The 24,225-nt window shown below is 48.3% G+C and overlaps 1 protein-coding gene and 4 non-coding genes across 5 annotated transcripts in view; 3 read left to right on the top strand and 2 right to left on the bottom strand.

Moving 5' to 3' along the window:
- TTF2 (transcription termination factor 2) overlaps positions 1 to 2,758 on the top strand; it is a 48,152-nt gene extending 45,394 nt beyond the window's left edge. Inside the window, exons 22-23 of the mRNA XM_065415907.1 lie at positions 1,556 to 1,630; positions 2,614 to 2,758. Coding sequence (XP_065271979.1) covers positions 1,556 to 1,630; positions 2,614 to 2,758 — 220 coding nt within the window. The remainder of the gene's footprint in view (positions 1 to 1,555; positions 1,631 to 2,613) is intronic.
- A 4,464-nt stretch (positions 2,759 to 7,222) lies between these two features.
- On the top strand, positions 7,223 to 7,305 carry TRNAL-CAG (transfer RNA leucine (anticodon CAG)). The gene has a single exon. It is a non-coding gene; the product is annotated as a tRNA-Leu (tRNA).
- Positions 7,306 to 10,526: 3,221 nt separating this feature from the next.
- TRNAS-AGA (transfer RNA serine (anticodon AGA)) lies at positions 10,527 to 10,608 on the bottom strand. Its single transcript has one exon. It is a non-coding gene; the product is annotated as a tRNA-Ser (tRNA).
- Positions 10,609 to 11,027: 419 nt separating this feature from the next.
- Positions 11,028 to 11,101, top strand: TRNAI-AAU (transfer RNA isoleucine (anticodon AAU)). Its single transcript has one exon. It is a non-coding gene; the product is annotated as a tRNA-Ile (tRNA).
- Positions 11,102 to 11,758: 657 nt separating this feature from the next.
- Positions 11,759 to 11,832, bottom strand: TRNAI-AAU (transfer RNA isoleucine (anticodon AAU)). The gene has a single exon. It is a non-coding gene; the product is annotated as a tRNA-Ile (tRNA).
- Positions 11,833 to 24,225: the final 12,393 nt, after the last annotated feature.

The raw sequence follows: 24,225 nt of genomic DNA on the forward strand, positions 1-24,225 counted from the left end.
CATGAGAGAAGGATGTATCTGGTTGAATGGTAAAACACACGGTCTTACTTTTCCATCCCTGAAATTACTTGCTTGTCAAGGCAAAATGTTTTTAAAATGAAACTTTCAAGAACAATTCAACTCATGGCCAATATGACACCCACTACTGTGAAAAATGGCAGTAAAGCTCCACTTGGCAGCTAAAACAAACTATTAAAGTGGATAAGAACAACACAGAGGATAAAAGCTTAGTCTTTACCATGGAAGCTATTAGAGAGGTGCCAATCCCAGAAGTAATCTGTTCTGAAAATAAAAATATCTGAGTCTAGAGGGCTTGTTTTGGAAAAAATTGATAAGTAATAGATTTAGAAAGCAGCAAGTCACCATGACTGGAGAGCTCTGTAGGAATGTGAGACTGGAGTGTCGGAGCTACTAACAAAAATATGCAATCTTTCATATAAATCAGTGGCTTATATTGCAGGACTGTAGGGGAGCAATCATTCTAACTTTTAGTAGAATTATTGTTTGTATTATGGTAGTGCCCAAAGGCCCCAGTCATGAATCAGGGCCCTGTTGTGCTAGGTGCTGTACAAATACATAAGAGATGATCCTTGCCTAAGACTAGAGAAGACTTTTAAGGAACTTTGAAGAGATCTAACGAAGTGAAATGAATGGTAACTCAATGATAGGTGAACATTAATATTGACAAGTGCGAGGTAACGTGCATTGGTACCAATAATTTGAACAACTCAGACAAGTTACCTAAAGCAGCTCCGTGGGGTGGCAGCGGCACACACGGCAGGCTGCGCGAAGCAGCTGGAACATGTCCCTCCAGCCCCTGGGGGAGGGGGGGGCCGCAGGGCTATGCGCGCAGCTTGCCGCTCCTCCAGGTACCTCCCTCAAAGCTCCCATTGGCCACGGTTCCCCGTTTCCGGCCAATGGGAGCAGTGCCTGGAAACCAGGGCAACACATGGAGCCCTCTGCTCTCCCCCCTCCCCTGGCCGCAGGGACATGATGCCAACCGCTTCAGGAAGCGGTGCGGAGTTCGAGGGGGGCAATCCCGCAGGTGTAGTTTGCCCACCCCTATTTTAATATATGGAGATATACCTATCTCCTAGAACTGGAAGGGACCCCGAAAGGTTGTCGAGTCCAGCCCCTTGCCTTCACTAGCAGGACCAAGTACTGATTTTGCCCCAGATCCCTAAGTGGGCCCCTCTAAGTGGGCCCCTCAAGGATTGAACTAACAACCCTGGGTTTAGCAGGCCAGTGCTCAAACCACTGAGCTATCCCTCCCTCCTGGCCTGGAGGTAGGCCGGGGGGGGGGGGGCACGCGGGCCGCGTGTTTGAGACCCCTGTGGTAGACCTTCAGCAGGGGCATAGGGAGAATCTGATTTGCGGTGCATTGTCTGATATTCAGAACAGTGAGGGAGCTAGGGAGGAGGTCACATTTCTTGTATAGAGGGAATAAGCAGTATAATGGGGAGGGGGACACACGAGCTGAGGATAAGGACTTGTCTTCATTGTTTCTAAGATTAACAAGCCACTAGACTGTCTGAGCAGTTTTCTTACCTTGCAGGAATCCTGCACTTGAAGATCAGGCATGTGACCGTATATACCGAGTGGGGCAGAAGAATGACGTGGTGATACACAGGTCAGGGTCTGCTGTTCTAAACTCCTGAGTTAGCAGTGCACGTGACAGGCAACAGCCTTATAAAGTCTTGGCTTCGATGCGGGGTGACATGGGCTTGCTTTGATGTTTGTTTCTGAACTTCAGGGCTGTGCACAGGATCAGAGGCCGCGTCGTATGAATGTTTCTGGAATTTGCCTCCTGATTGCTGATCTGAAATTGATTTTCAACAAGTCAAAGCCCAAAACTGCTCTTTTCCTTTAATGGCTTGATGAATGCCTTGGGTCTCTCCACTGCTGAGTGCAATTCAGCCATCAGCCCATTTGCATTCATCAAGGGTACGTCTATACTTACCTCCGGGTTCGGCGGTAAGCAGTCGATCTTCTGGGATCGATTTATCGCGTCTTGTCTAGACGCGATAAATCGATCCCGGAAGTGCTCGCCGTCGACGCCGGTAGTCCTGCTTGGCGAGAGGAGTACGCGGAGTCGACGGGGGCCTGCCTGCCGCGTGTGGACCCGCGGTAAGTACCTTGTAGTTCGAACTAAGGTACTTCAACTTCAGCTATGTTATTCACATAGCTGAAGTTGCGTATCTTAGTTCGAACTGGGGGGTTAGTGTGGACCAGCCCCAAGACACTCATTATAAGGACAAATATAGTTCCATGTGTTTAATATGGTCTTCAAACTCTTGATTCCAAATGTGGCCCTCTACTTTTGGAAACCCTTAATATCAATAAGAACGATGATTCAAGGAGGGATTGGTCAGGGACTCAGATTTCTTTCCTTATAATTAAAATTTTAAATTTCAAATTACAAACCTATAAACATTTAGTAGGATAAATGGTGGTGGCTGCAGTGTGAGTCTGACATTGGATGAGAGGTGCTATAAAAATGATTTGCTCCCCTTTTCTTGAAAAAAAGATGAGTCACTGGAAGTTGAAAGGGGATGGAAGCTTGAAATGCTGATGTTTCCAGAAATTAGGGTGATGTGGTGCTTTGGGTTTTAGGTTTGTCTGTGAGGAGACAGTGGAAGAAAAGATCTCACAACTCCAAATCAAGAAGAAAGATCTGGCTCAACAAGTGCTGTCGGGCACAGGAGACTCCATCACCAAACTCACCTTGGCTGACCTCAAAATTCTCTTTGGCATCTAACTGCCTCTTACAGCAAATAGCTTGAACACAATCCAGTGCCTGGAGGAAACCAGGGAGTTTTCAACAAAGGGCCTGTATTTAAAGTAGCTAGTTCTTATGGGAGCAATAACTAGAATTGTTATAAAAACTGCTCCAGAAGGAGAAGCTACTAGATTTTTGAATTGTTTTATATTCAAGTTAGAAGCAGTATACAGTAAAGACCAATAAAAATATAATCGATTGTTTTAATACTTATGGATTAGCTGGATCGATCGGTCTTCAGCTGTCATTAAGACTGCGCCAATCACAACACATCCACCATTCTTCTCGCATTCTTGCCCTTCTTCTCCACGTTCGTCCAAAACATTTTACAGTGTCATCTTCCCATCTTCTTGGAGGCCGACCAGGTGGTCTTTTCTGTTCTCGCAGGTACCACTCAGTAATGATTGCGGTCCACCTATTGTCCGTGAACCGTGCTATGTGGCCCGCCCATCGTATCTGCTTTCCACAACAATATCTTTCACACCGCTGCGTTCTCTAATCATTTCATTTGGGATACGATCCAGAAGGGAAATTCCCAACATAGCTCGTTCCATTGCCCTTTCAGCTACCGACCGCCGCTGTTCTTTAATAATACTTATGAGTCAAATTTATTCTCTTTAACTATAGAGAAATGTGCTTAACACCCCCACACACACAATAGGACTAAAGAAGATTTTATTTTTCCCCTTATTAGAATGAGAGAGAACTTGAGAGCAAATGGGATAGAAGAGGGGAGCAAAAAGGAAAAGAGTGTGAGGTAGGAAAGAGCAAGAGGGTGGAGAAGAAGATGGGATGAATGGGAAGGAAAGAAAGATGTTGTTTTTCAGAGAAAAATACCAAAAGGGAAAATGATAGAAGTGAGTAGAATGGATCAAAATTGGAAGGGGAGGAGGAGAATAAAGCAATAGAAGAAATAAGTTTTAAAAAGACAATTTTTAGTTTAACAAATTTTATTTATATTCCTTTGTACTTCTCAAGCAGATGTTTTATATCTAAGTGAGAGGTAGCTTCTCCCTGCTCCAAACACAATACATGCAAGTTGCAGGTGGCAGGAATTTTACCCCCTCCTTGGGTTTCAGTCACACTCGTACAAAGAAATCAAAATGAAATGCAAACTCCAGACCAGGCCTTCTCCCCAGGCTTGGATGCTCGCAGGGTTCCTCCCTGAGGACTGATCAGCCTACATCCTAGGTCCTTCCCACTTTATAGCAGATGCAGTAATAATCTACTTGCAATAGAAAGTGTGTTTGCTGTCTGTTTTCCACTAGGATCATCGTCTGCTAAAGAATGGGGTTTTCAGGCAAACCCTCCCAGCTTGTTATACTTGTTCTTCCTCTCCCACTTCCAAAGCCATGCACACAGAATACACTCTGATTTCCTCTCCACTGCACGTTTCCTTTGGGATCCAACTTCCAAAGACGCCTGCAACCATCACCGCCAATTCTCTTGACAAGTGCCCTTACAGACTGAAGAATTCAGCAGATTTTGTCTCCACTGTTACCAAAGACATAGTTTATTTCTCATACCATGTAATAAGGGTGTGACACACAGGAGCAGTGGTATGAAACTGGGATTTCATTTCTGTTCTCACTCATCTCATATGGATGGGTCAAAGTGATAAAAGATGAATACCGTGTCACATGAGAGTGAGCAATATATTATCTAGGACCTAGTTGTCTCTAATGATCTCTGTTAGAAGCTGTGGCATTTCTGGAGTGTGTAGGTTGGCTTTGGCTCAAGTCCTTCTCTAGACCCTTAGATTTCTAGAGGATCAGCCCGTAGAGTCCTCAGAACCTATAAGGTACTAGGAAAGACCACCTCCACACCTGTTCCCGTATAATATGAGATTCGCAAAAAATTGCAGTGCTATTCCATCCCACCACCCCCCGAGCTACCTGAGGGGATGGGGGCAAACACTTGTCAGTATTCACACACATTGAATGTGTGCCCATAGTTCCATCCAGAGGGGAAGAGCTCTGGCCTGTCTGCAGAATGGCTGTGGGGTCGCTGTAGGTTTAGAAAGGGGCAAATGGCTTATGTGACCCCCCTCCCCCCATATAAAGATCCCTAAATCCCCTACAAGGAGCACGCCACATCTCTTGTTTGACTTTTCCAGAGTCTTCAGAGAAAATTTTTCCATTTTTAAAATTACATATGCTCTCCAGCAAAATGGGGAGATAGGGATTAAAATCACAGAAACTTGGAAAGTCTGATTCTATTCCTGCCAATATAGGGTCCCAATGGTGTATTCTCCAGGGTAAACTAAAAATGTCCCATCAGGGAAGTTCCATCCCTTTCCCTAGAGAGGTTATTAACCTAGTCTAATTGGCCTCACCTTTTTAAGGGATGTTTCTGGATATACACACTAAGCATTCTTTTGTTACATTGTATCCTGTTTGGATTATCTAGGACCTAGTTGGGCTATTCTAAAAACAGTGTGTGACGGTCTAGGCCAGGGTGTACCTTGCTGGAAGCCTTGCAGGCCCTGAGCAGATCCTGCCACATCCCTCCTCTTTGGGGCCCCCTGCTAGAAGCATTGCAGTCCTGCCACACCCCTCCTCGGAAAAAGGAGCAGTGAAGGTGGGTCCTCCAGGCCTGCCTAGAAAGACTGCAAGGAAGCAGGCTCAGGTAAAAGGAGCAGATCGGTTCCTGGCAGGGACCAGAGGAGTGAGAAAGGTGCTCCTTGCTGGAGCTCAAGGGAGAACCAGAAGATGGGTTCTGGTGACACTGGCATTCTGTGAGGAAGAACTTTAGCCCTGAGGTAAGGGTGAAGAGGAAGTGGCTCAGGGAATGCAGAAGCAGCAATGGAGTTAAAGGAAACAGCACAGGCTAATATTTGTAGGGTCCCTGGGTGGGGACCTGGAATGCTGGGCAGGCTTAGGTCCCTCCACCAGCCACTGACAGGGTGGGCTAAGCCCCAAGAAGGGAATAAGACTTGTTTAGAGGCCCAAGTGAAGGCAGGACTTAAAGAATCTCTAGGGAGAAAGCCCTGGGGGCAGTGCTGTATACCAGGGCAGACATAGACTTAAAGCTTGAGCCCAGAGACAGGACTAAAGACAGTAACAAGGGCACAGGGACAGGCCCTGTTGGACCTTCTACACCTTCATGTGTCTTGTTTTGACTACATGTGACTTAGCTAGAGGGTTGAGCCACTGAAGACCTGCCTGACAAGGTTAGCAACTGGCAGGGGGAGTCGTGAGCAGAAAGACACCCTCTCCCCACTCAGCTAGTGGCTGGGAAGCCTTCAGGTGTAGTCAGAGCTATGGTTGATATCTGTAGTTATATTTTCCAAGATGCCAAAGTCCTCTAGCAACAAGAGACTTGAGAATGTGATATTTCTTTATATTTCAGTTTAAAAAACAAGCAGGCAAAAGAAGCAGCCTTTGAATATAATTAAAGGAGCAGTAGAGAGTAAATAATGTTTGATGGGACTTGGCAATAAAGATCAAATATTAACTTTTTAGATTTTGTCCTCAGTAATGGTCATAATAAAACATGTTTTTGTGTTAGAGGCACAAAGGGTAGGAGCAAGATATTTATTTTCTAAAACTGTCACTAACACAAATGTCAGTCCATGTATATGAGCCCTGGTGTTATCTAGATATTTTAATGAATAGAAGTGGAAAAATTATGAATGTGACCTTACTTTCATTTTTTTACTATTACTTATAAAACAAAAGGCTGAATTAATTGCAGGTTTGAAATGGCTCTGAAGGATGTCTTCATTTTTCTATCTACATTGTCAATAAGTGATCTCTTTGTAATAAAAATTCTGATAATACTCCCCTGGAATCTTTTTCTGCAGTTAAGTAGAAATAATACAGAGCACACTAGTCCATGCCAGGGCCACAATCACTAAAGGTCTTATGTAAACATTTTAAATCAGTACCAAATCTTATAGGAAGTAACGATTTGCAGGTGGCAATGACTGAATATGTGCTAAGACGTGACTGGTTACTTACTGTATTTGAAGGATGAACTGAATCTCTGTGCTCTGAACAGCAGAAAGTAGTCAATTATCTAGCCCTAAAGGAAAAGTGCTTCCTAATTTCATTGAATGTTTCACATCCCAAGTATCTAAGTCCTGTGAGCTATAATCATGCCAGGTAGGGCAGTCAGCATGCCTGTATCAATTATGTGAGTGACAAAACCAACCCTAGTATCTTCTATACTAGGAACCCACAATTAACTGTTTTATTTTTACGAAGCGATACACATATACACTGTATGTTACTCCAGAAGACGTATAGAAATGTGTGAGAGGAGAAAGTCACAAAGTGGCAGCAGCACCCAGAAATCTGCCCTGCTAGTATTTGCTACTGAGGGAAGGCGCTTAGAAAAAAGTGCATAGCTCACTCAGGAATCTAAATGCTAAGAAAAATATAATTATCATGAACGGATTAAACATTTCTACCTGTAGAGCTGCCCTTTTTTTTCACAGCTGTCAGGATGGCCGAGCGGTCTAAGGCGCTGCGTTCAGGTCGCAGTCTCCTCTGGAGGCGTGGGTTCGAATCCCACTTCTGACAACAAAATTTTCTTTTTCTTGAATTTGCTCTCTGAAGTAATAATCTCAATTTATTCTAACGTTTCAAATGTTTTGAATATAGAAATCTGTCACTCTAGAAATGCGATTTAATATTTTCCTCCACATTCTTTAAAATCTGCACATCAAGAGTCTTGGCTGAAGGAAGTAGTTGATGTAAAATAAGAAGAATGGAAAAAGAGACAGAACTTTACTTTTAATTGTCCAGTCAATCTGAGCCAAGCAGGTGAGGTAGAATTTTAGGTTTTCCTAGCTCTCAGTTGTCGTTTTGACAACAGCAAAACTAGTAACTGTCTTCCTACAATGGCCATTAATGGTGTAAACTGGTACACTGCTGAGCCACTAGTGTTGACAGTGCCCTGGGATTTTCACCAGCAACTCAGGCAAATCTGCTGATTGCTACCTACGTTGGCACTTGTACCATTGGTACATCGGCTAAAATATGGGTTCTTATTTTGCAAGGGTAGCTAAAGCTGGTAGGACCAGCATGGAAAAAGTTGTCTCTGAGGGTATGTCTACACAGCAGTCAGGAGGTACAATTGCACATCAGGTAAGTATGCCCGAGCTGGCTTCTCAAATAACAGTAGCAGTGTAGCCCTGCCAGCACAGAGTTGTACTTGGAAGGTGAGCTTGTGCCCAGTGTGAAAGGGGGTGTGTGATTTCTGCATTAAGGCAAGAGAATAAGCTGTGGGAAGGTAAGACCTTCTGTATTATGGAGAGAGGCATTAAGAAACACAGTGGTAGCTCTAGGTGAGGGATTGGAGTGGGATCAGCTCTGTGCTCAGGGAGAGTAGTATGCAGCCATGGCTATTCATAACCCACTGGTGCTCTTTGCAAGGTCATTAGTATTAGGGAATGCCGGGGAAAGGTTATGGGATAATGGCTGCCTGACCTGTTGCCACCTTAAGGGGACATGGGCTGGGAAGGGTTGTTAAGTTAAATGCAGTTAACAATGAGGGGTCACGCTATGACATCATGAAAGGTGAGAATGTTCTCACTCAGATTGTGAATTGTGGGCTAAAAAGGCTGAGCATTTTAAACTTAACATAAGAATGGTCATACTGGGTTAGACTGATTGTCCAGCTAGACCAGGATCCTGCCATATGCTTCAGAGGGTGTGAACAGAAGAGGGCAATTTTCAAGTGGTCCATTCTCTGTCGTCCAGTCCCAGTTTCTAGCAGTCAGCAGGACATCCAGAGCCTGGGGTTGCCTCTCTACCCATCTTGGCTAATAGCCATTGGTGAACCTATCCTCCATGAACTTCTCAAATTCTTTTTTGATCCCAAGTTATACTTCCGGTTGTCACAACATCCCCTGGCAATGGGTTCCGTAGGTTAACTGTGCATTGGGTGAAGTACTTCCTTATGTATGTTTTAAACCTGCTGCATATTAAGTTCAGTGGGTGGCCCTGGGTTCTTGTGTTATGTGAAGTGAAAAATAACCCTTCCTTATTCACTTTCTCCTCATCATTCATGATTTAATAATGTAACAGAAAATCTCCAGCAGATGCCATTGTGACATCACTCCTGATTCCAAGCAAATATACCAGAAACAGCATTCCCCTCTCGAGAGCTGAACAGGGAAGCGACAGGAACGTGTTGGATAACTCGATTAAAGTGTGGTGCTAATAATGACCCCGTTGAGGGTTTGATCCCTGGGCGCGTTTTGTATTATTTGGTTACAGCAGGAAATAAAATTTCATTTGCTTTTTATTTTGGAAAGACCAAAACACAATTTCAGTCTCCTCCTAGGTTCACAATCCTAGATTCATCTCTCATTCCTTTCTCGCCTTGTGCTTTAAGCTAGGTATAGCCTGCTACCTAAGGCGGCAATAGTCACAGCTGGTCAAGCCCCTGCTGCTGCCTCGAGGACAAAGCAAACCTTTGGCTAGGAGTCTAGGTAGGAGAAACGTTATCTAAAACGTTTGGCTGGGATACAATGATCATCAAGCAGTGAAAAAGCTCTTCAGTATTTCGTTCTCTAGCTCAGGGTTTGCTTGAGTGCTACCGAACACTGACTCTCCCAGACAGGGTCTGATCTGAAAATGCCTAGTGAAGCAGCTCTCCTATGTTGCTTTGCCTCTACTGATAAGTACAGCAGGTGAGGGGGGCGATTCTCACCAGCCAGGGCGTGAGCCTTGCCTTTGTGCTTGTAGGGGGTTCTCCAGGCATTTGCAAACCAGAGGGAAAGAAGAAGCAGCAAGCAGGGGAGCTGCTACAATTTGAACCCAAAATCTCCCGTTTATTAGACAGACGACTTAACCAGCTAAACCAAAGTGCCTAGTACTGATTATAGGGGCCACAAATTCCGATGCCCAAAGGATAAAGGCTGCTGAGCCCAAGAAATTTACTGGGTTTTGCACGTGGCTTTTAATTCCCCGTGCCCTTCCAGTAACCCGTCATTCTATATCTACAAATGCCATTTCTGTCCCTCAGAGATGAGCTGAGAGGCAGGCAGGGGGTTTAAACCCCTAAGCTGTGAGAAGGATAGGGCGATCGCTGCAGCCTGCAAAGCATCCAAAGAGGGGGGAGGTGACATTGTTAAAGGGGAAAACCAGACAAAGAACTCGGGCTGCCAGCCGCCCCAGGGACATAAAAGGGTGAATCCGAGGAGTTATACTTTCGGCTAGCGCCTTGGAGTTCCCGGTGAAGCTCAGAACCTGCAGCGTGCATGCAGGATCTGTTCTAATGCCCCACATTCTTGCTTTTGTTTTCCATTGAATTTCTGGGCTTCCCTTTTCCCTCTTTGGAGAGGTTAAATTAACACAATCCTCTCAACAGAGCCTCTCGCCAGAACTCTTATTTTAGCGTGTAGTTTTGCTGAACATAAGAACATAAGAAAGGCCGTACTGGGTCAGACCAAAGGTCCATCTAGCCCAGTATCTGTCTACCGACAGTGGCCAATGCCAGGTGCCCCAGAGGGAGTGAACCTAACAGGCAATGATCAAGTGATCTCTCTCCTGCCATCCATCTCCATCCTCTGACGAACAGAGGCTAGGGACACCATTCTTACCCATCCTGGCTAATAGCCATTTATGGACTTAGCCACCATGAATTTATGAATTTGCTGGTGTCATGAATGATAAATTTATGATGAGGATTTTGAGAAAGGCAGCTAGAACTGAGAAGGGCTGCTTACTTCTGTGTCAGGGGAGAGAAGAAATAAATCTACAGGTAGCAAAAATGGAATTAGCCAAAAATAGCACGTAGTCGGCAGGATTCGAACCTGCGCGGGGAGACCCCAATGGATTTCTAGTCCATCGCCTTAACCACTCGGCCACGACTACTTACTAGAGAGGGTTAATTGCTTCCTTCTAGGTGATTAGCCAGGCACTTTAAGGGCTAAATTTTATCAGTTTTGCCCCATCCCCAGGCTGTATTACTCTATGAACATTAGATGTCCTGCATTCTAAACATCCTTCACTAAGCTTTTCTCACAAACCCTTACAAGAGAATGGGCCATCTCCCCTATTAGGTCCCCCAGCACTGTTGGTAACTAATTGTGCTCACTCAATTCATGTGTGTGGATTACTTTATTTCTTCAGAAACATGGTCTGCAAAGCGTTATTTAAATGTTTAAAGTTTAATAAAATGACCCAGAAAATCTCTATCTAATGGCATAGACACTTCAACCTTTGTCCTGAAATGTGCCTGAGACAATTTTGCTCTCCTGAACTACATATATGTGGATCATTGCAGCATGACTGGCCGGTTAGCTCAGTTGGTTAGAGCGTGGTGCTAATAACGCCAAGGTCGCGGGTTCGATCCCCGTACGGGCCACAGCTTTTGCGATTCTGGCATTCGCCCTTGGAATGAAGGAGGAAAAGCCTTTTCATTTACCCATGGGGACAGGAGGAAACAAACATCTGCATGGAACAAAAAGGAAAACCAAAGAAGTCAGACGTTTGAGCTGCAACACGCTGGTGTAAAGACTCCTTTCCCCACTCTGCAGCAGTTAGATGACCCCCCCGTACCCACTTGCTGGGTACAAGTGCCTCAGGTTACAAAGGGTCTTGGGCAGCACGTACAGTGCGAGCTCAGCCCCTTCCCGTCACTACAGCCGGAGGGTCCCTGGCAGGAGCTTTCCCCTCCGAGTCTCAGTTCCGGCTGCAGAGTGAATGTTGATTTTTCGGGGCTAAACGCTGCTGGGAGGTAGAGTAGGTTCATTATTTCCAGAGCGGAGCCTGCCTTACTAAACTCCTTTTCCTGCTTCAAACCTATTCCCGCTCTGAGAGACGGGAACAGAGCGACCGCTCTTCCATTGCAGCTCTGCGCTCTTGCTTTAACACTTTCCTCTGGTTAGTCGGTTAATTATAGCGTTGAGGTGACTGCAAGGGGAGACGTTTTTGGTTGTCCTCTTCGTTCTCATGCAGTTGCTTGTTTCCTTCTGTCCCCAAAAGTAAACGAAAAGGGCGAATGCCAGAATCGCAAAAGCTGTGGCCCGTACGGGGATCGAACCCGCGACCTTGGCGTTATTAGCACCACGCTCTAACCAACTGAGCTAACCGGCCAGCCATACACAAACTTTTGTAGCTTTTAGCTGTGAAGAGAGCCATGCTATCATGGGTGATTCGTCATTCCGTGTTACCTCATACAACCAAAGCAGCTTTGAGGACAGGTTTCAGAGTAGCAGCCGTGTTAGTCTGTATCCGCAAAAATAACAGGAGTACTTGTGGCACCTTAGAGACTAACAAATTTATTAGAGCATAAGCTTTCGTGGGCTACAACCCACTTCTTCGGATGCATATAGAGTGAACCATATATTGAGGAGATATATATACACACCCATACAGAGAGCATGAACAGGTGGGAGTTGTCTTACCAACTCTGAGAGGCCAATTAAGTAAGAGAAAAAAAACTTTTGAAGTGATAATCAAGATGGTTCAGTACAGACAGTTTGATAAGAAGCAAGTGTGAAAATACTTACAAGGGGAGATAGATTCAATGTTTGTAATGGCTCAGCCATTCCCAATCCCTATTTAGCCCTGAGTTGATTGTGTCTAGTTTGCATATCAATTCCAGCTCAGCAGTCTCTCGTTGGAGTCTGTTTTTGAAGTTTTTCTGTTTTAAGATAGCCACCCGCAGGTCTGTCAAAGAATGGCCAGGCAGGTTAAAGTGTTCTCCCACTGGTTTTTGAGTATTATGATTCCTGATGTCAGATTTGTGTCCATTAATTCTTTTGCGTAGAGACTGTCCGGTTTGGCCAATGTACATGGCAGAGGGGCATTGCTGGCACATGATGGCATATATCACATTGGTAGATGTGCAGGTGAACGAGCCACTGATGGTATAGCTGATGTGATTAGGCCCTATGATGGTGTCACTTGAATAGATATGTGGACAGAGTTGGCATCGGGCTTTGTTACAGGGATAGGTTCCTGGGTCAGTGTTTTTGTTCAGTGATGTGTGGTTGCTGGTGAGTACCCAGAAGTCACCTCCTACAAGACAGGGCCAACAAAGAAAATAACAGAACACCACTAGCTGTCACCTTCAGCCCCCAACTAAAACCTCTCCAGCGCATCATCAGAGATCTACAACCTATCCTGAAAGATGATCCTTTACTCTCACAGATCTTGGGAGACAGACCTGTCCTCGCTTACAGACAACCCCCCAACCTAAAGCAAATACTCACCAGCAACCACACATCACTGAACAAAAACACTGACCCAGGAACCTATCCCTGTAACAAAGCCCGATGCCAACTCTGTCCACATATCTATTCAAGTGACACCATCATAGGGCCTAATCACATCAGCTATACCATCAGTGGCTCGTTCACCTGCACATCTACCAATGTGATATATGCCATCATGTGCCAGCAATGCCCCTCTGCCATGTACATTGGCCAAACCGGACAGTCTCTACGCAAAAGAATTAATGGACACAAATCTGACATCAGGAATCATAATACTCAAAAACCAGTGGGAGAACACTTTAACCTGCCTGGCCATTCTTTGACAGACCTGCGGGTGGCTATCTTAAAACAGAAAAACTTCAAAAACAGACTCCAACGAGAGACTGCTGAGCTGGAATTGATATGCAAACTAGACACAATCAACTCAGGGCTAAATAGGGATTGGGAATGGCTGAGCCATTACAAACATTGAATCTATCTCCCCTTGTAAGTATTTTCACACTTGCTTCTTATCAAACTGTCTGTACTGAACCATCTTGATTATCACTTCAAAAGTTTTTTTTCTCTTACTTAATTGGCCTCTCAGAGTTGGTAAGACAACTCCCACCTGTTCATGCTCTCTGTATGGGTGTGTATATATATCTCCTCAATATATGGTTCACTCTATATGCATCCGAAGAAGTGGGTTGTAGCCCACGAAAGCTTATGCTCTAATAAATTTGTTAGTCTCTAAGGTGCCACAAGTACTCCTGTTAGCTTTGAGGACAGGATTTTGAAGGAAGAAAGAAACCTGCGCACACAAATGACAAGAGACCAATTCATGACAGCATTCGGGGGGTGATTCCAGAGGGCAGGGGGACAGTAGCTCAGCCCTTCTGAACTCCAGTTAGAGCTGCTTTGAAATTACCTTTCTTTTTAAAAGTACTGTCATGATTTGTTCTTAAAACGGACACGCCAGTTATTATTCAATAATCTCCTTTAACGTGTTTCTGGCTGGCTACTCTATGAAATTCCCTAAAACAAAGCTGAGCGCACTACAACCTGCGCCCAGCTAACTCCTTCCAAGCCCATCCTAAGGGCAGGTTACTGACATGTCTCATGGTCTCCCGTAAGGCAGCCAGGGACCCTTGAATTCTAGTCATAGAATCATAGAATATCAGGGTTGGAAGGGACCTCAGGAGGTCATCTAGTCCAACCCCCTGCTCAAAGCAGGACCAATTCCCAACTAAATCATCCCAGCCAGGGCTTTGTCAAGCCAGGCCTTAAAAACCTCCAAGGAAGGAGACTCCACCACCTCCCTAGGTAATGCATTCCAGTGCTTCTCCACCCTCCTAGTGAAATAGTGTTTCCTAATATCCAACCTAGTCATGGGAAGGGGCTAAGCTCGCACTGTACATGCTGCCCAAACTCCTCTGTAATGTGAGACACCTGCACCCAACAAATAGGGTGACCACACCAGATGTCCCGATTTTATAGGGACAGTCCCAATTTTTGAGTCTTTTTCTTCTATAGGCTCCTATTATCCCTCACCCCCATCCCGATTTTTCACACTTGCTGTCTGGTCACGCTACCAGCAAACAAGAGCAGACTTGAGGCAGATCTAACTGCTGCAGAGCGGGGAAACGATTCTTTATACCGGCGTCTTCGGCACAAACTTCTCAATTCCTCCTTCCCCTCCCACTGCATCACTGGCATGTAACACATGGACATTACGCAAAGTCTCCCTCCCCCTCCGAACAGGACCTATTGTAGTGCGACCTGCAGTTGGAAACTCCGCTTTCTTCCCTCTGCTGCGGAGGATTCCAGGGGATGCCGACTTGGTACAGTTGTTTGCAGGGCCGGTGCAAGGATATTTTGCGCCCTAGGCGAAACTTCCACCTTGCGCCCCCCTCCCCCCAAGCATAGCTTATTATAAACTTTCAAAAATGAATACTGCATAATGTGGCATTGTTCATTAGAATTAATACAGAGAGGGAGGATTTGGCCCATGAAACAATAACTGTATTAAGATGCGGCCTGTGGAAAAGTTTGAGAAACCTTGACTTACATTTCTTTGGTGACATGATGTAATATTCAGTATTGCCAACTTCAAACTTTCAGAACTCATGAGTTGGGCCCCTACAAAATCACTGGATATCTGACCTATCAGTCCTGGTCCTCAAAGGAAACCTGCAAAACGCTTTTCAAAAGATGAGCCTTGGAGCTTGAATTCAAAACGTTGCTAGACATTAAAAATCATGATCTTCATAAAGATACTGGATTTATGGTTAATTACAACAATTTGCAACCCACTAATCTCCCCTTTTGTCCTGAGATTATAAGGGAGTTAATGAGCTGCTTCACCTTGAATGGTCCCCTTGAATATGTGCTAACTACTTGTGCTTAACTATCTGTTAGATCTAGTGTTTAGCTGTGACACTGTTAGTACTTTTTCAGACCTGAAGAAGAACTCTGTGTAGCTCTAAAACTTGCCCCTCTCACTAACAGAAGTTGGTCCAATAAAAGATATCACCTCATCCACTTTGTCTCTTTTAAATAATGTGACAGCACAAGGGATTGTATAAAAATCATGTGTCGCTGTAGCTAAACCCCATCACCCTGGTCCTTTTCAAGTGTTCATAGTAATAAGTTCAATAACAGATTTGCAGACCTTTGATATCTCTACTTAAAAATCACCTGACAACTTTCCAACAACTGATGAAAAGTGCTTTTTTGAAATGTTCTTTATAAAATAGGCCCCTCCCATATGATTTCATATTGTAAAGTTTGTCTTTAAGTTTAAACTAATATTTACTGAAACTTCTGTTTCTATTTGACATTGACTCCACTTATGCATAATATGTGTTTCTTACTTTACTGATCACTACCTTATCTGGGAAGTGTGAAACCAACTGTCTTGGCATGATTTTCCTAGTTTTGTGGCTGTGTTTTATAATCAGTTGAATTACTTTTTAAAATGTTGGCTACATTAATTTCTTTGTATGCTGTGGCTTTCTGAACAGTTTAAAGAGCAGGATACATCATTGCAACTGGAATTGTTTTCTTGATTTAAACACTGCAATAAAAAAAGTTGGGGCATATTTTTGAAAGTTAGGTTAATGCAAATATCAAGTATTTAATCATGTAACTTTTTATATAGGTTGTTTTCTCATAGAAATCCCAGATTAATCCATACAGGGAAATACAACTAGAAAGTCCAGGGTTTTTTTTGAGCTGTGGAGGCTTGGCCCATGCAACATGTGGGGAAGGGGACCCCGAGGGGCTGCAACTTACAACTCTCAGGTTCAGGTCGGCGCCACGAAGGTTTCCTGCCAGGGCTGGCTCCAGGCACCAGGCAACCAAGCTGGTGCTTGGGGCGGCACCTGGAGGGGGGCGGCGCGGCGCTCGGGCCGCCGGGGAGAGCGGGGCCACAGCCGGGCTCGCCGCCCTCCCCCCGGCGCTCTGGCCGCCCTCCCCCCCCGGTGCACTCCCCCCGGCTCGCCGCCCTGCGCTCTGGCCGCCGGGGGGAGAGCCGAGCCCCAGCCGGGGCTCGCCGCCCTCTCGCCGCCCTGCCCCCGGCGCTCTGGCCGCCGGGGGGAGAGCCGAGCCCCCGCCAGGGCTCGCCGCCCTGCCCCCGCCGGGGCTCGCCGCCCTCCTCCCAGGACTCCGGCCGCCCTCCCCCCCGGCGCCCTGCCCCCGGCCGCCGGGGGGAGAGCGGAGCCCCCGCCTGGGCTCGCCACCCTCGCCCCGGGGCTCCGGCCGCCCTCCCCCCGGCGGGAGAGCGGAGCCCCCGCCGGGACTCGCCGCCCCCCCCCCCGGGCTCTGCCCCCTCCCCCGCGGGGCGGGGGGGGGGGGCGGCCGGAGGCTTTTTTGCCTGGGGCGGCAAAAAAGCCAGAGCCGGCCCTGTTTCCTGCCAAGCCAGCCAGGCGGTGATGGTCAGGAACATTTCCTGGGAACCCCACTCTGCCTGGTGGCCACAGTCCACAGCAGCATCCCTCCTAGTCCTGCGCCGCCTCCCGCTGCCGCTCCCAAGGCAGGAGCCAATGCCGGGCTCCGGCGATCTGCAGCGGACAGAGGTGGCGGGCGGCATCTGAGCGCGCACCCGCCTCCTCCCTGGGCTTCAACTTTCCCGGCACCCTGAACCGCGGGGCCCGAAGCAACTTCCCGCCCCCCCAGCTCCGGCTGCTGCTGTGCTGGGGAAGCGCCTGGCCCGGGGCACACGGGCTGGAGAGCGGCGGGAGTCGGGAAAGTTGGAGCCCGGGGAGGAGGCGGCTGCGTGCTCGGATGCCGCCCGCCGCCTCTGTCCCCAGCAGATCGTCAGAGCCCTCCAGCAGGGGCAGTGGTGGCGGCGGCAGCAGCTCACATGCCGGGGAGCCGCAGAACCCGAGCACGGTGAGGGGGAAACCGGGGGGTGCGCCTGCCCGGGCTGCAGGCCGGCGCCCCCCCGGGGGGCTCCTGCAGCAGATGCATGCGGGCGGCAGTCCCCGTGCGCCCCCCCCCCAGCTCCCCCTTCGCCGCGCTCGGGCTCTGCGGCTCCCCGGAGCAGGCTCAGGGCCCCGTGCCCAGGTGGCGGCAGCGGCTCACATGCCCGGGAGCCGCAGAGTCCGAGCACAGCGATGGGGGAGCCGGGGGGGTGCACGGGGACTGCCGCCCGCATGCATCTGCTGCAGCCTGCAGGAGCGGGGGGGGGGGGGGGTGCCGGGCCGCAGGAGGGGTGGGGGTCGCGGCTGCTCCCTGCTAGTGGCACCTTTGCAGGGCTGCTGCCCACCCTGCGTCGTGCCAGCTCCTCCATGGCTGGGGCTCACTGCTTTTTGGTGTCCCCAACCACTTGGCACCCTAGGTGACCGCCTAGTTTGCCTAGTGGTTGCACCGGCCCTGGTTGTTTGGAAGTTGTAAGTCTGCTCCCCTCCCAGCCCCCGCCAAGTGTCATGGTGCGCTGTGCTCCACACTGCCCAAAGGAATAAAGTAAATAATGAAAAAAAAATATGGAGTGGCGAAGAGGTTTGTGGTTAACTTGGGGTGCTGCTGTTGTTACAGGGAAAGCGGTTAAGCCTGGTGAAAGAGCAAGGAGCGCAGTTGCACAGCGTGGATTATAAAGCCCAGTAATATGGGCAAAGCAGGTCTCTTAGAACACAGCGCACATTCAAACTACAATCTCCTTCCTCCTGAGTACAGTGGTAAGAAGCTATGCTATCAGCAGCTCTACCTCATCTTATTGGCGGGTGTTGTGGGAGGAGCTGTGTAGCCCCCAAAGGCAGTCTGCTGGGCAAGGGCATGTCATGCATAGGCGGCGAGTTATATGAGCCCATGGTGCCCGTGCTCCACCAATATTCAGGAACGTTAGCCCGGCTCCACCAATGTTTGGGCTTATATTTAATCAGAGCCGTCCCGTCCATAGGATGGACCGGGGCAACCGCCCCAGGCCCCGCGCTTTGGCGGGCCCCGCGTTTCAGGGGCATGTGGGGTCCAGGGCAGCCTGCGAGGTTGACAGGGGACCTAGGGCTGGCAGCAGTGGGGGGCCTGGCACCGGCAGCAGCAAGCGCTCCAGCCCCAGCCTGCCCCCACACCACCCCTTTCCCCAAACCCCAACCCTGTCTCTTCCCGCCCCTGCTCTGCCCCCATTCCACTGCTTCCCCAAACCCCAACCCTGTCTCTTCCCGCCCCTGCTCTGCCCCCATTCCACTGCTTCCCCCAAGCCCCTGCCCCTGCCCTGCCTCTTTCCTGCTTCCGCCCCCCTCCCCCGAGCAAGCCCGGGAACCGGCGGGGCAGAACGGGCTAGGGCTCGGTTGCTTGCTGCTGCCGGCACCAGGCCCCCCTGCTAATCCCCCAGGCTGCCCTGGACTCCGCACCCCCCGAAACGTGGGGCCCGCCAAAGCGTGAGGCCCGGGGGTTGTCCCAGTCAGCTTAAGGACCTGCATGTGGGGGCACGTTTCAGAGTTGCAAAGGGAAATACGCCGGCCAGGGGCATGAGGACTGTGACAGTAATGGGGAGACTTGAGAAATACCTGTGGCTGCAGGTGAGGTAGGTGCTGCCCCGTAAGTGCAGAGCTGAGCATGATGCAGCTAGCTATCACATCAGCTGGCCGTGATCATATACTGGTTAGTACTCTGCACTGTGGCTGCAGCAACCTCAGTTCGAATCCGGGTCACGGCATTGCTTTTTGGTGGGGGGATATCCTGCCGCACGCCTAGTGGCTCAGCCTGATTGCGTCCATTTGCAAAGAAAGCCAGCAGCTGGTCCCTAGTTTCTGCTTGGTAAAGGAAAGTCAGTGGGGTCCATCCATCAGGAAAAGAGTAAGAGGAATTCTTCCTGGGCACCGCCAGGGTCCAAAATTAGCGTATTCCCTCCTGGCAACCGCTGTGTTTCGAATGTCCGTCCAGTGCGCGGTGAAAGGAAGGATCTGCGTGCCTGAAAAGCTGCGGCCCTCCTGAGGCGTTTCAAAAGCCAAAGGGGCCATGGGTGAGTTTGTGATGGCATGAGTTTGAGGGGCGTGAGTCTGAAGTGTGGAAGGGGGAGGGTCGAAAGACCTGGTTGTGAGAGGAAAAAGGAGCTGCTCATCTGGTAGGTGAGGGCAAGGTCCCAGGCAGGTGTTGTGTGAGGAGGTGTGTAGCCCCCAAAGGCGATGTGCTGGGCAAGGGCATGTGAGGAGGGCCAGGTCTTTTCCCAGGGCTGTTGCTGCAGCCAAAGCCTTTAGGAAGCAGAAGAGAGCAAGGGGTGTTGTTGCCTGGTGGGGCCCATGGTATGGTGTATGCTGACCATACCTGGTCCCTTGGAGCTCCGTGCAGTGCCCAGTCTTGCCCCTTTCCGCGTTAGTACAGTGGTGAGTATCCCTGCCTGTCAAAGCATCAACAACTGCTAACTCTTTCCCTGGGCTGTATCCAATTTCCTGTTAATATTAAGAAGTGTTAGCAACTATCTTTGAATCCTTGGTGGAGCACTGTGCAAATCTTTTCTGAAAATGGCCTCAAGAGGCTTGTGGTCTGTTTCCAGAGCTACTTTTTTTTCTTGTAGATAAACTGATGAAATTGCGTACAACTAAACACTATTTTCAACATTTATTTTCTTATCTGTGCATAGCGCTGTTGTGTAGTTGTCAGAGCTTTAGGGACATAAGAAACAGGAGCTCCATTTTGCAGCAATACAACACCTAATCTGGTAGAACTTGCATCCACTGATGCATAACTGGTTCTTTGACATTAAAGTACTTCAGCACGGGTGGCCTTGTAAGCAATTATTTCAAGTGTTCATATGTCACCTCATGCCTTAGCATCCAGGCGAACTTGACATCTTTTCCCAACAGTTGTGTTGCCTGCCCAGAACCGGGCCTCGAGATGGCAAACAGGGGTTCGTTTCCCGGGGTGCTTGGCACCAATAAAGACACCGAGGGGAGAAAGCAAGCCAAGTTTATTTCAGAGCTCTGAAATGGCACTAGGAGACCAGCATGTCTCAAATCCAGTGCAACAAATACAAACAACTTTTACCTTTTATACTCCAAACTGTTTCTGTGTAAGCCTTTGTTCTGTTACTCCCTCTTAACCCTCCCACCTCAAGCAGTTACAATTAGAAAAATTCCCATTCGTCTGCTTATCTTTTGGCCTTGCAAGGCCTGTTTACAGCAGCTGCCTGCTAGAAAAGCTGATCTTACATTTCTGCTTCAACATGTAAGCAGTTAGCATAGAAGTAGGTGAGAGTTCACAAGATGGAGTCACTGTGGCTCACAGACCCAGAGCAGAAGAGCTTCATCGGCTCTTTTGGCCTTCCACTCCCCTGAGTTACCTGGTAGCTATGCCTAGTGACACCAACAGTTGTCTTAAAGAAGTTATTACTGTTGACATGTAGGGGATAAAATTGCCCAAGGTAAGTAACCACTCCAAGAAGTCTTTGCAATTCGTCCTTGCTGGTTGGTGTGGCCATTTCAGTTATTGCAGAAATGTTTCAGTTGTCAGGTTTTAGACCTTCTTTTGTCAAGTGATGCCTCAAATATTTTAACTCTGTCAGAGCCAATTTGCATTTGCTCTTGTTCAGTCATAGGTTCCTTTCATGACATCTTTCTAGAATGCTCTAGAGCCTTTCATCATGTTCTCATCTGGTATTTCTCCACACCAGCATGTCATCTATATAACATTCAGCACCTCTCAAACCTTCAAATGGCTGATGGATCACGCTGGTACATTTTGGGAGCTGAACAGATCCCCAAAGGAAGTCTGGTGAACCTGTACATGCCCATTGGTGTGTTGAACATACAGAGTCTAGAAATTTTGTCATCCAGCTGTATTTGCCAAAATCCACTACTGGCAATTGAGACAGTGAAAATTGCAGCTTTGGTAACTTGCTGGTGATTTCTTCTACTAAAGGCAATTGAAAATGTTTCCTTCATATTGCTTTATCCATATGTCTTGGATCCAAGCATACTCTTATTTCATCTCAACCTGGTTTGTCTACAATTACTATAGAATTGACCCATTTTGTAGATTCTTGCACTTTTGTCATTACTTGCAACTGTTCCATATGGTGCAATTATTTTTCTACTTTGTACCTTAATGTCACTGGAACTTTTCTAGGTGCATGAATTACAGGTGGTACTTGTGAGTTAATCTTTATGGTGTGCTTAACTGGAAAGCACTTAAACCTTCAAATACCTCCTTGTATTCTTTAAATATATCACAATGTCCTTCTGGTTCTTCCTTTACCATACTCTTTGCACTAAGTTTAAACTTGTCACAGCCTATCAGCCCAGTATAGTTTATGAGTCAGATTCTACTACCTGAAATTCCAGCAAATTTTGTATCCCAATACACATAATCCAAGTTGCATTTACCACATACTTGCAGTTTTTCTGCTGAATAGGTTATCGATACTCAAGCTGTGAAGTGGTTTGGCCCTTAAAGTGTTGTATAATTTTACAAGCATAACACTGGCCTGTGGCTGTGAATTTAAAACCTCACGGTTTTGTGATCATTAATGAGCAAATCCACATTCCACTCATCCTTGGGAGGCTCAGTATTCAGCATACTGAGGCAGGGCCGGCTCTGGCTTTTTGGCCGCCCCAAGCAAAAAAAAAAAAAAAAAACCTGCGGCGCGGCTGGAGCTCGGGTGCAGGGGGACCGGCGGGGGGGGGGGGGGGAGGGGGAGGGAGCGGGCGGGAGAGAGAGAGAGAGAAGGGGGCGGCCAGGGCTACAGCAGGGGCGCTGCCACGCGGCCCCTCCCACTGCGCCACCTCCTGCCGCCTGCCGTGAGGGCTCCGCTCCGGTCAGCGGGGAGGGAAGGAAGAGGACTGCCCTGCAGGGCGTTCTGGTTCTCCGCGCTGCCGCCCCCTACAGGGCGGCCGGAGCGGAACAAGAACAACAACAACAAAAAAGCGACCGTGCCGCCCTAGGATTGGGCCGAATGCCGCCTCGAACAGTCTGCCGCCCCAAGCACCAGCTTGCTCAGCTGGTGCCTGGAGCCGGCCCTGTACTGAGGAACAGCTCTTATGAATGCTCATCTGCTTCTGTGAGGGTAAACATCTGTTTGCCATGGGACTTTTCCTTTCCAGAATTGCACATTTTGGCAAAATGATTGTGTTTGCCACATCTTCAGCATTCTTGCCCACATGCAGGGCAGTTCCTTGTGGTATGGCTACGGCCACATTTCTAACAACCTTTAATTGCCTCTGACTGCTCTTTTTTTTACTAATATTGATCTCAGGCTTTTATTAGCAGCAGGATGCCCTCCAGTCCATGCCTGCGAGTCTGGGTGTTTACTAAAGGCAGATTTATGCTGCAATGTATGCACATGTTTTTCTGGTTCACCCAGCCCCTTTGATAGTATTGCAGTCATTTCATCAGCATGACATATGTCCACAGCACATTCAAGGGTTAAATTAGACTGTGTCTACACTACACAGCTTTTAGCGACATGGCTGTGTTGCTACCAGGGCCGGCTCCAGGCACCAGCCTGGCAAGCAGGTGCTTGGGGCGGCCGCTCCGGAGAGGGGCGGCAGGTCCAGCTGTTCGGCGGCAATTCGGCGGATGGTCCCTCACTCCCGCTCGGAGCAAAGGACCTCCCGCCGAATTGCCACCGCAGATCGCGATCGCGGCTTTTTTTTTTTTTTTTTGGCTGCTTGGGGCGGCCAAAACCCTGGAGCCGGCCCTGGTTGCTACAGCCCTGCCGCTAAAAGTCGCGCTATGTAGCCGCTGTTTGTCGGCTCTGCTGACAACAAAAAACTTCCACCCCCAATGACAGTGTTTGCGTTGTCAGCAGGAGAGCGCTCCTGCCGACAAAGCATAGTTCACACTGGCACTTGTTGTCGGCAAAACGTTTGTCTTTCAGGAGATTTTTTTTTAACACCTCTGAAAGACAAAAGTTTTGTCTTTCAATTGCCAGTGTAGACATAGCCTTAGTCTCCTTCAACAACCTGGCTTGCGCTGAGAATGGCACAATACTACACACAACACGGTCTTTAATGATCAGAGGGGTAGCTGTGTTAGTCTGGATCTGTAAAAAGCAACAGAGAGTCCTGTGGCACCTTTAAGACTAACAGATGTTTTTAGTCTTAAAGGTGCCACAGGACTCTCTGTTGGTTTTTAATGAGCGATTCACAGAGTTCTCCAAATTTGCAAGATTATGCTGCCAGTTTTAATCAGTCACATATTAGTCTCTACTTTCCCCATCTGTCTGACTTCTGGTGAAAAATCTGTGCCTTTCACATGTGACATTTCTTTGAGGTCCACAGCATGCCTCCAACTTATTCTTTAAGACCTGTATTTTTCTTTCTCTGCCACATCATCAAATTGAAAAGTATGATACATCTATCTTGCTGCTTCCCCTGTCACATAAAGAAATAATGCTATTTGCAGCTGCTCAATGGGAACTGGGGGCGTGGTGCCTGCGGGCGAGAGTTGCGCGGAGCCGCTTGCATGCCTCCGCCTAGGAGCCAGACCTGCTGCTGGCTGCATCCGGGGCACAGAGCGGTCCGCGGTGCACCCCAGCTGCGCTGCTGACCGGGACCTGCCGGAGGTAAGTCCATGCCCCAATCCCCTGCCCCAGCCCTGAGCCCCTCCAAACCTGGAACCCCTTCCTGCACCCCAAATCCCCCAGCCCTAGCCCAGAACCTTGACCCCCTCCTGCACCCCAACCCCCTGTCACAGCCCAGAGCCCCCTCCCACACCCTAAACCCCTCATTCCTGGCCCCACCCCACACCCCAACCCTCTGCTTTAGCCCTGAGCCCGTCCCACACCCCAAACTTCTCATCCCCAGCTCTATTGGGTCACGAGCATCAACAATTTTCTTCAATTGGGTCACCAGAA

The sequence above is a fragment of the Emys orbicularis genome, chromosome 1, assembly GCF_028017835.1.
Source record: "Emys orbicularis isolate rEmyOrb1 chromosome 1, rEmyOrb1.hap1, whole genome shotgun sequence".
In the NCBI taxonomy this organism is placed as follows: Eukaryota; Metazoa; Chordata; order Testudines; family Emydidae; genus Emys; species Emys orbicularis.